At 50.5% G+C, this 14,558-nt stretch overlaps 1 protein-coding gene across 4 annotated transcripts in view; it reads right to left on the minus strand.

Annotated features, from left to right (window-relative positions):
- Nucleotides 1-200: 200 nt before the first annotated feature.
- RPS6KA1 (ribosomal protein S6 kinase A1) overlaps nt 201-14,558 on the minus strand; it is a 37,003-nt gene continuing 22,645 nt past the window's right edge. For 3 of the 4 annotated variants that reach the window (XM_046661969.1, XM_046661970.1, XM_046661967.1), the window contains 9 exons: nt 13,703-13,833; nt 12,406-12,531; nt 12,105-12,194; nt 11,559-11,717; nt 3,265-3,426; nt 2,945-3,021; nt 2,546-2,663; nt 1,524-1,661; nt 201-1,159 (listed from right to left, as the gene is read on the minus strand). In XM_046661969.1, the coding sequence (XP_046517925.1) occupies nt 1,037-1,159; nt 1,524-1,661; nt 2,546-2,663; nt 2,945-3,021; nt 3,265-3,426; nt 11,559-11,717; nt 12,105-12,194; nt 12,406-12,531; nt 13,703-13,833 (1,124 nt within the window). In that variant the 3' untranslated portion in view covers nt 201-1,036. Of the gene's footprint in view, nt 1,160-1,523; nt 1,662-2,545; nt 2,716-2,944; nt 3,022-3,264; nt 3,427-11,558; nt 11,718-12,104; nt 12,195-12,405; nt 12,532-13,702; nt 13,834-14,558 lie in introns of those variants that run through there. The other variant, XR_006888680.1, reaches the window with a different exon arrangement.

The raw sequence follows: 14,558 nt of genomic DNA on the forward strand, positions 1-14,558 counted from the left end.
TATTCTCAACACCATAATGGAGTCCCCTGACAGGAATGTGTGGGCAGGGCCAGCAGGACTCCCACATGCTCCCCAAACGACCTGAGCTCCAAGCAGCTGGGCTAATTGGCCCTGGTCCATTACTTGTCACTGCCAAAATCTTCAACACCCAATAGCAGAGAGAGGGCAAATTCAGGGATGGAAAGTGGAGGCGAGCGTGCTTCAGCTCAACTGTAAGTTTATTAGAAAGGCCATGGACAGATGAACCCTGAGTTACCAGCTGAGGAAGAAATGAAGAAAAACCCCTGCCCCTGTTGGCCCGCCCCACAGGCCTCCTGTCAACTCTGTCCTGTGGCAGACTCCAACAGAAGTCAGCCAAAAAGTGCTTTCTGGATCCTCCTCTGGGAGCTGCCCAACCTGACTTCAGGGGACCCGCTGGCAGGGCTGACGTGGATGCTGGTGCCTGGAGCTGGGAGCCATGGGGCCTTGATCCTTCCTCTAGCAGGAAGTGGTTCCAGGCCTCCCAGCAGAACAGAACGGAAAAGACGCTGACTGGGTATAGCACAAGTTCTGCTAAACAGCCAAGGGCTCTGGAAGGTGATGCTGGACTGCCTTGGAGGTGGGTGCAGATGGCTACAGATGGCCAATCCTGGGGGTCCCCAGGGTAGGACCCAAAGCTGCTCTAAGGAGTCTCAGCCATAGAGAGCCCTAGTGTGACTCAGTGCCCCTCCTGGGGCTGTACTGGCTATTTCTGCTCCCAGAAAGGCATGTGGATCTTATAAAAGTCCATGGTGGTTGATGCCATTTTGTCCTTAAAAAAAGATAAGAGTTTGTACAGTGAATCGATTTCAACCAGCAGAGCCAGAGCCGAGAAGAGTCCGTCCTGGGGAAGGAAAAGGCACTTCTCACACCCTCACAGGGGTGATCTGGGCTGGCTGCTTCCTGGGCCCCTCGGGGCTCCGCTCCCTCTGGCCTTGTGACTCAGACCTGCTCCCTCTGGGAAGTATGCTGCCTGCATTGAGCTAGCACCGCCCTGCGGCCTGGATGTCCTGGCCCCTCACAGGGTGGTGGACGGCAGCTTCCTCACCCGCCGTTGGGCCAGGATAGACGACTCAATGGGCTTCAGCTGAGGGGTGGGCTTGGAGCTGTTGAGTGCAGAGTACGTAGCTGCCATGGCTCCCTGGGAGAGAAGGTGAGAGGTCAGTTCACAGTGGTAGGAGGTACAGGTGGGAGTGGGTACATGTACTCTAAGGCCAGCCGCTCCCAGTGTTCCATAGCCCACCTAGCACCCTGTTAATCTAGCCTTGGTGGTCCTTCAAGGTCATTAGTCCTGCCTCCTCCATCAAACTAGAGGCTTCAGAGGTCAGGGGCTATGTCGCCCAGAGGACTTGGGGCTCATCAGTACACTGTTGACACCCCACATGTTATACTGGGACTCCCTAAGGACAGACAGACAAGGTATCTCCTGGCTCTGCCACCCCAAGTCCTTGCCCATGGAACCTCGGCCTGGGCCCCTGGATGTCCAGCAGCCTGGGGTGGCGTACCTTCACAAGCTGCAGGTCTTGGTGGGACAGCTGGCTCTGGGGAAGCTTGTCTTTCTGGGTGATCCATGGGTGCTGCAGGACCTGCTTAGCTGTGAGGCGCTGGTGGGGGTCCACATGCAGCATCTTGGACACCAGGTCCTGGGAGCACAGCAAGTAAGGGGGTTGGTGGGAGGGGCCAGCAGGGAAGCAGACAGCTGTGTCCTGCTGATGGGGAATGGGAAAGGCAACCACCTCCTGCCATCTCCCTTGCAGTAGCCCCTATGATCCATTCTCTACATGACTACAGGGCCTCCTCGAGCACATGCCCTTCTTTGGGACTTCTTCCGGGAGCTCCCTTTCCTTTCTCTTTAACTTTCCAGAAGCTATGTAGGAAGGTGGGAAAAACCTAAGGTTGGGGTCAGGCAGACTCAGTTTCAAAACTCGACTCTTCTGCTCAACTGAGTATCCTGGTTACTTCAAGTCTCTGAGCCTCAGTTTCCTCTCTGAGAAACAGGAATACAGCAATACCTGCCTCATAAGGCTGATATGAGGTGGTAGTGTTCATTAAGGGCTCGACCCAGTGTCTGGCATAGAGGTTCTCATAACTGGAACAAATGTTCCCTCCTCTGAGGCCTCTCTGCTTGGTGTGGTCAGTAGCTCTGCTCCATGCCTCCACTGCCTGTACCCCTGGCCAGGAGGACCCACCTCTCTCTGCTGCCTGGCATCTCTGTTCCTTGTGCGCAAGCCTGTATCTCCCCTCATACTAAGTTCCCACAAGGCAAGGGCTGTGATTATGCAGCCCTCTGTCCCCCACAGAGCCCAGAACACAGGAAGGGCCAGTGAATGATCATCAAGTTGTCCAAACAAGGTCAGGGTGGGGGTGGCCAGTGTGCCTGTAAATCTTTCACTTGGAGAAATACAGCAACATTCCACTTGGAGAAACAAGGCTGTTGGTCACCTGTTCATGAATTAATGAAAAGCCCTGGAATGGGACCTTGCCTCCCCACCCCTAAATGAGCCACATCCAAGCCTTACAGACTCACTTTGGCTGTCTCTGAAACTGTGTTCCAATTTCCCCCGCTGAGGGTGAACTTCCCACTGCCGATCCGGGTCAGGATTTCCTCTGGTGTGTCACTGGGTCCGTTGGCAAATGGAGTGTATCTGGAGAAAAGTCCACCCAGTCTGGGTATCGCCTCTGGCCTCCATCCTGGAGCTAGGGGTGAGGTGGGGGGCTGTGTCTCCCCCTTCAGACAGGGTGCTCCCAAGGGCAGGATCTTTCTCCTCAAGGTAGAGTTCCCAAAGGCAGTGCCATGTCCCTATCTTCAGACCTTTCTGAGGCAAGGCTGAGTCTCTCCCATCAGACAAGCACCACCTTAGCCTATACACTAGGCTGGAGGAAGGGGTGGGGGGCTTGGAGGGGTGTAGGGCAGTGGGGCACTCACCCTGCCAGCATGGTGTACAGCAGAATGCCCAGGCTCCAGATGTCACAGCCTTCATCGTAGCCCTGGCGCTTCAGCACCTGGCAGGAAGGAAGGCAGGGGAGGGAGGTCAGTCTGAGGGGCAGTGGCAAGTGGCCCCATATGTTTGCCTGCTATTCCCCAAAGGGTAGGACAAAGGTCCCAGCCATGGGCTGGATCCTCCTTGGTGGCTCCCAAGACCACACAGACTGGAGTCCTGGACAGCGTGCGAACTCTAGAAGGGGCACAAGGCCTCCTGTGCCAGCACCCCTCTCTCTCGCAGCTGAGGAGCCTGGGCCACTCACCTCAGGTGCGACGAAGTTGGCAGTGTAGCAAGGTGTCATGAGGAGCCCGTTCTCAGCCCGCAGCTGCTTGGCAAAGCCGAAGTCGCAGATGCGCAGGCACTCAGGGTTCCCAGATTCATCCACATACAGGATGTTGCTGGGCTTGAGGTCCCTATGCACAACCTGGGGGCAGAGGGCTAGGGTCAGCTCTCATGGTGGGCAGGCTGCTAGTGGCCCAGGTCAACTGCCAGGGATGGGAGAGTTAGGAAGACACGTCTAGAGAGAGGGACAAAAGGACCGAGAACCTGAAAGGAGGGAAAGGGGTTGAAATGGGGCCCTTAGTGCTGCTGGTACTGCCGACTTGAAATCTCTACGTCAATGTCTATGAGGCAGCTCTAACTTCATCCATCCACACTGAACTCCTCATTTCTCCCCTCAAGTCTGCTCATCGCATAATCTTACCTAATGGCAACTCCATCCTTTCCATTGCTTGGATCATTCTCAATTCTTCTTTTTTTCTCATATTCCTCAATCAATCCATAAGCAAACTGCGCTGGCTCTACCATTAAAATATATCCAGAGCTCAACCACTTCTCAGCCCCTCTATTGGCAGCACTCTGATCCCAGCCACTAGCATCCCTCCCCTGGATCACAGTAACCCCTTCCTAACCAGTCTCCCTCTTCTACCCTAGCCTCCTACAGTCTATGCTACACAGGGCAGTCAGAGCAATCCTGTTAAATGTAAGTCAGATCACACCATGCTGGCTCAAAACCTTCCAGGCTTCCCCTATTAAGAGGAAAAGTCCTTACAGTGGCCTCCGTGGCCCACCTGCTCTCTCCCCTGCCACTCACCCACATCTCTCACACTCTGGTCTTCTCCTTCTTGCACTCTCCTTCTTGTTCAGTTGGCTTCAACCACACCAACTCTTTGCTCTTCCTTCAACATGCCAAGCACACTCCTGCCTCAGGGTCTTGCACCTGCTGTTCCTTCTTTCTGGAACACTCTTCCCTCAGGCACCTGCCTGGCTCGTGCTATTGTTTCTTTCAGGTCTCAGTTCAAATGTCACCTAATTAGTGAGGCCTTCCCTGGACAATTCCATACAAAATAGCAATCACTGACCAGTACTCCCTAGTGTCCTTACCCTGCTTTATTTTTATCCATAGCATTTTCCACCATTTGACATAATATTTACTTGACTGTTTTCTGAATCTAGCCACTGAATGTAAGCTCCATGAATATCTTGCTCTCTGCTGTATCCCAGCATTTAGCAGGGTTCTTAGCACACAGGAGGTATTCCATAAATATCTGTTGAATAAATGGATGAATGACACTCACCACTGAGGCCTTAAGCAAATGACTTTCCTCTGGCCTCCATTTGTTCACATCTGTAACCTAAGGGGGATGAACCACTTCACTTTTCATCTTCCCCCTCTCCCTCTGTATGGTTCTATTCATAGCTACTCCTCTATCACCCAATTATCAACTACTCTCAGATCTCTGACCTTAGCCCAGAACTTTCCTAAGTCCACGCTCACATAGCTGCTTACCAGATGGCGACCACTGAATGTTCCACAGCCCTTCAAACCCAACACATTGCAGACTAAACTTGTTCTCACCTTCCTGCTCCTCCTTCTATGAGCTAATGGTACTTTCCCGGGCATTGCCAAAAACCTTCAATGGCTCCCTACTACTTGCAAGATAAAGCCCAAAGTCCCCAGCCTGGTGTGGGAGGCTCAGCTATCCATCCCAGCCTCATGGTCCACCACATATCCTCAAGCGCCCTGAGCTCAGGCCAGTGGGGGCTCCTTTGGCCATAAATAACTCTATCTGTCTGTGGAATGCCTGCTCACCTCCAGCACCCAGCACAGGGCCTAGCACAGAGAACTTTGTGCAACAAATGAATGAATCACATCTCTGAAACACGCGGAAACCTTGCAGGTTAGATGAGTTGAGTCTCACAGATTAGTTGGCTTTGTGAGATGGTCCTTTCATAGTCCCAACTGAGCCCTGAGCCCTCCAGCAGGTGCCCACAAGGCAGGCAGATTGGAGGGTAGACATGGCCCAGGACAGCCCACCTCCACAGAGGGAAGAGTGCCAGGCAGACAAGGAGGAAAGGGCAACAGTGGCAGGACGGTCCCAGCAACGTGCTGCGAATTATATCCAAGTCCTGGGAAAGCCTCTTCCTGGGGAGTGTCTGCCCAGCTCCATGGGCTCTCTCCTTCCTAATACAGTCATATGGCCCCGAGGACAAGCCTAGACCCTCGGGAATGTATACTCTTCTCTCTTCCCTGCAGGGGACCTGGCCAAGATTCCCAGAGGTCAGGGATGCTAGCCTGGCTGAGGACACCAACTACCTAGTACAAATGATCCTCCTGGTTTACAAAGCACTTCCTAGGCCATGGTCTCAATGCGGCTGCCCGTTACACCTTGGTAAGAGGGCAGGGCAGGGATTGTTGGCTCCATTATACAGAGAAGGAAACTGAGGCTATCAGAAGAGAGTTGACTTGCTCGTGTAAAAAGAAGAGGTGAGACTTGAAACCCAGATCTGACCTTAATTCCACGGTCTTTCCAGTTTAGGGTGGCACAGATGACACTTTTGGGAAACAGGGATATGGGAGTTTTCCATCTTTAGCCTGCCCTATCACAACATAGAGAAATGACACTCCTACATGTAACTGCGGCTCACCATGGCAGACAGCCCCAAAGCTGATCCTGATACCTGCTCCCCAGGTGTACATGTGGCTGGGACACATATTCTCACATCTCACTGAACTGAAAGGCTCAGCAGGCTGGGCAAGCAATGAGCAAAGCCAGGCTGAGTGGGAGCCACGCCAACCAGTCTACAGGGGCAGCTGCTACTTCCTCCAGCTGACAGTCACCACACAGCCGCTCAGGCCCAGGTTTTGAAAGCAGTCAAATTACCAAACCAAACCAAACCCAAAACAAAAACACTCCACATCTTGCAGGCCAAACAAAATATGTGTACAGGCCAAATGCAGCCACTGAGTCAACAGGCTATGGCCTCTGGTACTGTTGTGATTTCAGTCAGGAGTCAGGTGGGCCAGAGCGTAAATCCTGGCTTTGCAAGCAGTAGCTGTGTGATCTTGGGTACATCACTTAGCCTCTAGCCTTTGGTTTTCTCACCTGTAAAATGGGGCTGGTAATAGTGCTCAGCCTCCAGGGTTGCAGGAAGGAGCACATGAGTTTTGTACCAAGAATATTTAGCATAGGTGTTGGGAAACGGCAGCTGCTGTCATAGTAACTCCAGCACTCCCTGGGGCTGAAACCCACCCTCATGCTGGATGTTAAGACAGTGAGTGCTTGTTAAGAAGCACTTTAAAATGAGAGGACAAGAAGGACAGGAAAATTAGAGGACAGATGCTGTCGCAAGCAGCATCTGATCACACACAAGTTAGGAGCACAGACTGGAGACAGATTAACTATGAAACTTTTACTTAAGCTCCCAGACCCTCAGTTCCCTCACTTATGAAATGGGCAGAATGATAATACTTTCTTCATAGGTTTGTTGGAACAATTAAATGAGCTGCTATGTAAAGAGATGAGAACGCTGTTTGGCCTGTGGAAAGTGCTACGTGATGATAGCTGCCATTAGCAGCAGCAGCATCTTTGTTATCACCAGCATCATCAGAGGACGTGCATTTGGGTGCCTGTGACCAGCCAAAAATAAACAAGATGAAGTTCTTCTATGAAATACATCTGGTTAACAGAGAAGCCAAAGTGTGATTCTCTATTGAGTTCTTAAACAGCTGTCCCCGGCATGCTGGGTGTCTTACAGAAACACAAGGGAAGCCAGAAACTTAAAAGGGCTCCACATATTAAACAAAGAACTCTTGCAAAATAAGATGAAAAAGGCAGACAACTCAATTTTTAAAAACGGACAAAAGACTCGACAGGTATTTCATAAAAGAGGCTATCCAAATGGCAATAAACACATGAAAAGGTGCTCCACTTCATTAGGCATCAGGGAAATGCAAATTAAAACCACTACGAGATACCATTCCACATCTCCCAGAATAGCTATGATTAAAAAGATGGAAAATACCAAGTGTTGGCAAGTACCAGAACTCTCACACGCTTCTGGTGGGAGCGTAAATTGGTAAAACTTTGGAAAACTGTTTGGCAACACCCACTAAAGATGAACAGATGCGTACACTACGACCCAGCAATTCCACTGCTAAGGATACACTCAACATTAAAACGTACATCTGCTCACCAAAAGCCAAGTACTAGAATGTCACAGCAGCGTTATTTGTCACAGTCAAAAACTAGTAACAACCCCACGTCCATTAACAGTAGAATGGACACTTAAATCATGGTCTGTTCATCCAGTAGAAACTACACAGCAATGGGAATGAATGAACTACAGCCACACAACATCTAAATGAATCTCAGAGAGGATGTTGAGTGGCAGAAGCCAGATATAAAAGGGTATGTTGAGGGGGCGGCCCCGTGGCATAGTGGTTAAGCTCATGCGCTCCACTTTGGCAGCCCAGGTTGTGCAGGTTCGGATCCCGGTTACGGACCTAGCATTGCTCGTCAAGCCACGCTGTGGCAGCATCCCACATAAAATAGAGGAAGATTGGCACAGATGTTAGCTCAGCAACAATCTTCCTCAAGCAAAAAGAGGAAGACTAGCAATAGATGTTAGCACAGGGGCAATCTTCTTCACCAAAAAAAAGAAAGAAAGAAAAGAAAAGAAAAGAAGGAAGGAAGGAAGGGAGGGAGGAAGGAAGGAAGAAAGAAAGGAAAGAGTATGTTTCTATAAAATTCAAAGATGGGTAAAACTAATCTAAGGTATTAGAAATAAGCCTAGAATGGTTATCCTTGGGGAGGGGACAGTGCCAGGGAGGAGCACAAAGGGATTTTAGGAGAACTGGAAATTCTTCATTTCTTGATGTGGGTGCCAGTTACATGGGTGTCTTCACTTTTTGAAAATTTACTGACCTGTACATTATGATTTCTGTTTATGCGATACTTCAATAAAGATAACATTAAAACAAATAGGAGGGGCTGGCCTGATGGCAGAGCAGTTAAGTTCGCACATTCTGCTTTGGCGGCCCCCAGTTCACCGGTTTGGATCCCGGGTGTGGACATGGCACCGCTTGACAAGCCATGCTGTGGTAGGTGTCCCACATATAAAGTAGAGGAAGATGGGCATGGATGTTAGCTCAGGGCCAGGCTTCCTCAGCAAAAAGAGGAGGACTGGTGACAGATGTTAGCTCAGGGCTAATCTTCCTCAAAAAAAAAACAAAAACAAATAGGAGGTCTCAGTGGACCCTGCTCCTGGTCACCCCCTTCCCATCCCTCAGCTCTTATGACATCTCCAGCTTCTAGACCAAAGACACTGCCAGTGCGTAATCAGCCCAGAGAATCTCCCTCCAAATACCTTACCAAGAAGAGCTTCCCGTTTCCTCATCATCTGCCCTGGGTATTTGGAAAGGGCCAGAAACTTTGGAGACCCACAGACTCCCAGCTTTGGGAAAGACAATTTTTTCCCCTAACACCTCCACCAAGTGGCCGTCTGTTCTTGGAGTCTACACATACCCTGTGGAGGAGGCTCACTACTTTGGGAGGCAGCTCCCACTCCAGAAAGTTCTTCCTCGTTCTGAGCTTTAGGTAACCCACTGGAAACGCACTGCTTCGTCTCTGTCTTCTAAACCTTCTTGGGGGTAACTTTAACTAGTATTCACTTGAGAACAAAAAGGGAAAAGGAAACACATTTACTGTCTGACCTGCCATATTTAAATATTAGTCTGTTTGCTCTGGCCATTTCAGAAACCAAAACCACTTCAAACATACCCTTTACGGTACATGTGGTAACCAAGTTGAAGCTCTGGTTATGAGGTAAAGTTCTTTTTTACAAAAGAATTCCTCCTAATAAATTAGACAGAATCAGACATTGCCATTTTTGCAAACCCTAATGAAATAGTTAATTCAGGCAAAGCTCCTGAGAGGATGAAAGCATTACATGAAAAGTTGGTGAGGATCTTTACAAGACACCACCAGGCCCACACACCACCACCTGCCACCGTTCCCCCAGCCCTAGACTGTTACCACCTGATATGACTAATGACTAACAAGGGCAACATGACACTGTGCTTGCAGACATGACGCCATATGAGGTACCCTGCACCTCCTATGAGGTGTTTTTAACTCCTCACTCCTAAAAAGAAGTTGAAGCTGAACATAATAAGACTTTAGAACACCTGGCAGTATACAAGAAATACACGCAATAAAGATTGCCTGTAACTGGGGCCAGCCCCGTGGCCGAGTGGTTAAGTTCGCGCGCTCTGCTTCGGCGGCCCAGGGTTTCGCCAGTTCGAATCCTGAGCGCAGACATGGCACCGCTCATCAAGCCACGCTGAGGTGGCATCCCACATGCCACAACTAGAAGGACCCACAATTAAAAATACACAACTACATCCCAGAGGGCTTTGGGAAGAAAAAGGAAAAATAAAATCTTAAAAAAAAAAAAAAAAAGATTGCCTGTAACAAACTGATGCCATGAGGAAGCAGACAGATACATTCAGAATGCAGGACATTCCACAGAACTGATCTCTTCCACAAGTCAGTGGCATAAAAAAGGGAGGTTTTACTATGGAGGTTACATGGATGTACACATTTAACAAAACTCATTGAATTGTACACTTAAGATCTACTGTATGCAAATTTTATCTCAGTTTTAGAAAAGACACTTAAGGGATATAACAAGGGAGTGAAAGGCAGGGACCTTGCAGAGATTGTGATTCCAATAAACCAATTGCAAAACGATATTTCTGAAAGGACAACAGGGGAAATGTGTCTATTGACTGCGTACTACACGAAAACAAGTAACTGTTAATTTTCCTAGTTGTTATGAAAGAAAATGTTTGCCTTTTTTAGAGTTACAGATATACAACTAAGATGATGTAAGGTCTGAGATATGCTTTAAAATACTTTAATTATAGGCATTTATGGCTTAAGTGTCATAATGTCTGCAACGTCCTTTCAAATGCACCTGTAAAAAATAGATATTTCTAGAGAGAGAGAGACAAAGAGAGACAGAAAAAGAAAGAGAGAAAGCAAATCTGGCAGACTATTAACACGTGGTGAATCTAGAAGGGAAATGACTTTCATCGTACTATTCTTTTAAGTCTTCTATGGGTTTGAGCTTTTTTCCTCAAGAAAAAGTTGGGAAAAATACTTTAGCAACAACAAAAAAGAAAGGAAGGAAGGAAGGAAGGAAGGAAAAAACCTTGACTATTCTTGAATCTGGGTGATAGGTATCTAGGGGTTCACAACACTATTCTTGTAGTTGTGTAAATGTTTGAAAATTTCCATAATAAAAAGTTAATTTAAAAAAAGGCACAGTAATGATCTGATCCTATTTCCCCTTAATGTTTACGTGGCATTTCCCACGGGCCAGCACAGCACCTCACTTCACCCCACATCCACCCTGTGAGGGGGCAGCTCTTGTTATTGCGAGTTTGCAGATGAGGAAATGGCTCAGAGAGATGAGAGGCTTTCCCAACCTCACGCAGAGGACTTGGACACAGACAGTCGGATTCCAGAGCCTACATTCTTAACCCTCACACCATCTGACTGGAAGTACCCTGCAGCATCATCTCCTCCAGAGAAACTCATGCTAACTCTGCTTTTGGCTTCGATATACTATAAGGAACTTTCCACCTCTACCTTGTGTAATGATAAAGGCCAAGTCCTACCATTTGGATGTATACCTCTTCTGTAGCACCTGCTGTGTTTGAGCATCATTTCCTCTGCATCCACTTCTTCTGTCCTAGCAGCCGAACCCACAGCCAGATTCACTTCCCTGAAGCCCTGCAGCTCCCCACAGTGACCCTGCTGCTTCCTAGCTCAAAAACTCACTCCCCGTCTGCAGCTCCCCACTTGAATCCCTCAGTCAGACATTCTGGCACCATTCTTCCCTGGCTGTGTGACCTTCGGCAAGTGACCTCACATCTCTGAGCCTCAGTCTTCTTACCTGTAAAGTGGGGCCAATAACAGTACCTACCTCATTGGGTTGTTGTGAAAATCAATTGAGATAATGTAAAGAAAGAATTTAGCATGGTGCCTGGCACACAGTAGATAGTGAATTAAATGTTCCTTTTCACAATTTGGCCTCATGTCTCCCTCCCCCCCTTCCTTCCTTATATCCATCCACCCATCCCTAGTCTCCCCTCTATCTGGCTGGTTGACGACTGCCACTGCCTAGGCCATGGTTCATGTACTCTGCTGACGGTATGACCTTTGGCAGCCCCCCACCCCCACTCAATGTCCCCTACTCCAGACTTACCCCCTGGGAGTGCAGATACTCCACGGTCTTGCTGATGGTGTGCAGAACAAAGCTGGCCTCCCGCTCTGAGAAGAATTTCTGCCGTAGGATCTTGTCCAGCAGCTCCCCACCCCGCATCAGCTCTGTCACCAGGTATACGTGTTTGCCATCATCATACACCTGCCAGAGACCTCACCATCAGGCCCCTCCCCTCAATGCCAGGCCTGGCCTCTTGGTCACCAGCTCACCAGGCCAGGAAGAATGACATAAGCCTTGGGCATATGTTCTGCTCTGTGCTTCAGTGGCCTTGGCAGGGCCTTTGCCTATCTGGTCCCTGTCCTCCTTGGATAGAGGATGCTGGCACTAGTCCCCCCATGGGCTGGAAAGCTCTCAGAGAATGCCCGAGTCTGAAGTGGAGGGCTCCTGGGGTGAAGTCAACCTGGAAGCACTAAGGGTCCTCCTCCTCCCATGAGCAGAGGAGGATCCCGTCAAAGGAATGTCAGCCTTGAGACAAATCCTAGAGTTGATGCTCCCGTCTCCACCCCCGTCTCAAGGACCCCCACTCACATCTTTCAGAGTGATGATGTTGGGGTGCTGCCCATACCGCAGAAGAATCTCAATCTCTTCCGAGGGATCCCGCTTGCTCTTGTCAATGACCTGAAGAAAGGGGGTGCATGTGGCAGCGGGACAGTCTCCAGAGCCCCTCTCTGCCACAGAGCCCACACTGCAAGGCCTGGGGGTCTCAGCCACACACCTTTCACCCATCCACAGAGCCTCAGGCACCAACCCTCCCCCACAAAAGAGCCAAGGCTACCCTGGTCTCTCCCCAGCCCAGCAGCCTATGACGAGACATAGCCAGAACGCCCACCTTGACAGCATACTCCATGTTGGTGGCCTTGTGGACACAGCGCTTGCACACGGAGTAGGAGCCCACACCAATTGTCTCCTTTACCACGTAGCCATCGCTAAAAACCAGGTTCTTCCCATGGAGTTGCTGCAGGAGACCAAGGGGTGGGGCTGACCCTCTGCACTAGAATGCATGGGTCGTCCCCCAGCACCCAAGACCTTGGCTCAGTGACGATGGCAACAGGGAAGATTCAGGAGGCCTGGGATAGAATGTTGGCTCTGTGACCTCGGGCAAGAATCTGCCCCTCTCTGGGCCTCAGCTTTCTGCTCTATACCATGGGCACACTTGCCGGATCCCAGCCTGCGGTCAGGGGGTGGGGGAGGGGACAGGCAACACAGCCACAACAAACACATTAAGACGTTTGCGGCTCTGAAAAGGCTGGGCAGGCCCAAGAGGGACGCAGGAGCCCTGAGCTGGGTCCCAGCTCTGCCACTGACTGTGGCCTTGGGCGAGGTGCCTCTCCTTTCTGGGGTGTCACAGCCCACTTCATGAGGTGTCTCAAAGCTCTGAGACATTAACAATAGTAAATGGCTTCTATGGTGCTTAGGGTGTGGCAGGCACTGCTCTGAGCACTTTTCATCAGGTGACCACATACCCCATGGACAGCCCCAGTTTACACATGCTGTCCTTGCATCCAGTCTGGTTTAACATTTGTCCCGGAAGAGATGTCCCAGTTGGATACCAGATTACACAGTCACCTTAACTTTCCACATATTAACTCATGTAGTCCTCATAACAACCCTATAGAGAAAGGTTCTATCATCACCCCCATTTACAGATGAGGAAACTGAGGCACGAGGAAGGTAAGTGTCCCCTCCAAAGTCCCTTACCTTGGAAGCTCTGCACCCAGGCAACGAGCTCCAGTGTCTACATTCTTGCCTCTCAATTCTACATTTCCCATGGAGCCGGAAAGTGTAAAAGTAGGGGACAGTGTGAGGAGCCATAAGCCCCCTGCCACCCATCCCCATCAGGGGCCTGACAGCCATCCCCCAGCACCACCGCCCTGGGCACCCCCTTGTATATCCAGGCTCTGCAATGTCCCTGGCTCTGTGCCAGGAAATTTAGATCTGTGTTGTCATCCCTGTTTTACAAATGGGGAAACTGAGGCTCGAGAAAGTTTGGAGGCCCAATGGGCTACACAGTGGCAATCAGGGTTTGAACCCAGGCCTGCCCAACTCAGAGCCTGTGTTCTCAGCCATTCTGCCTTGTAGCTTCTAGATGGAGAAGGACAAATGAGCAGCAGTCTCCTGCCCCTCACCTGTACCACCGAGTGCAGTGGAGCCTGTGTGCTGCGAGGCTTGCCATCATCCTCCATCAGGCCAGTGGCCACGAAGCTGAAGCCACGAAACAGCTGATGGGCACCAGCGCTGGGGGGGATGCCTGGGGAGTCTGCAGGGGCGGGAGGGGGATGCGAGTCTGAGGAGGTGCCCTTGACCCCGAGGCAGCCCAGCAAAGGGAGACCATGGGGCTTCCAGGCCTGCCTCAGCAGCTGGCTGTGGTGGGAGCTTGGTCAGGGCCCTCATCCCAGGCCTCATCTGTTCACGTGTTTAGACCAGCCCAGCCCTGACACACAAGGAACAGAAAAGACCCCCACATCCGGCATCCAGCCCAGGCCAAGACACTTCATCCCTTCCTGGAGGCCTCCTTCCTGGCCTCGCCGCCTCAGGTCTGCCCCTTCAGGTTCATCTTCTGCACAGCAGCCGGAGGGATGGCTCCAATCACAAATCTAACCCCCTGTCTGTAAGCCTCAACTGCTCCCCTCTGCCCTCAGGAGAAAGCCCTGGCAATTGAGGTCCTTGTGATCTTAGCCTCCTCTCTCTCCACTTCACAGCTCAGCCACGCTGGACTTCTCAGATTCTTAAAGGAGACTCTGAGCCACTGCACATGCTTTTCCCTCTAACTAAATAATCCACTCCTTGTCCATCCTTTGAGGCTCAGCTTCCACGCTCTCTTCCCTGAGAAGCCTTGCCTGAGGCTGCTCCTCCAGCCCCTCGCCCCCATTAAAGCACTTGTCATGCTGCCCAGTAGCTGTTTTCACGTCTCTCCCCGCAACCACAGCCTGATCTCTATGAAGGCAGGACCTGGGTCTGTCTTGTTCACCATGAGTCTCCCGT

Source organism: Equus quagga, chromosome 5, assembly GCF_021613505.1.
Source record: "Equus quagga isolate Etosha38 chromosome 5, UCLA_HA_Equagga_1.0, whole genome shotgun sequence".
Taxonomy (NCBI): Eukaryota; Metazoa; Chordata; class Mammalia; order Perissodactyla; family Equidae; genus Equus; species Equus quagga.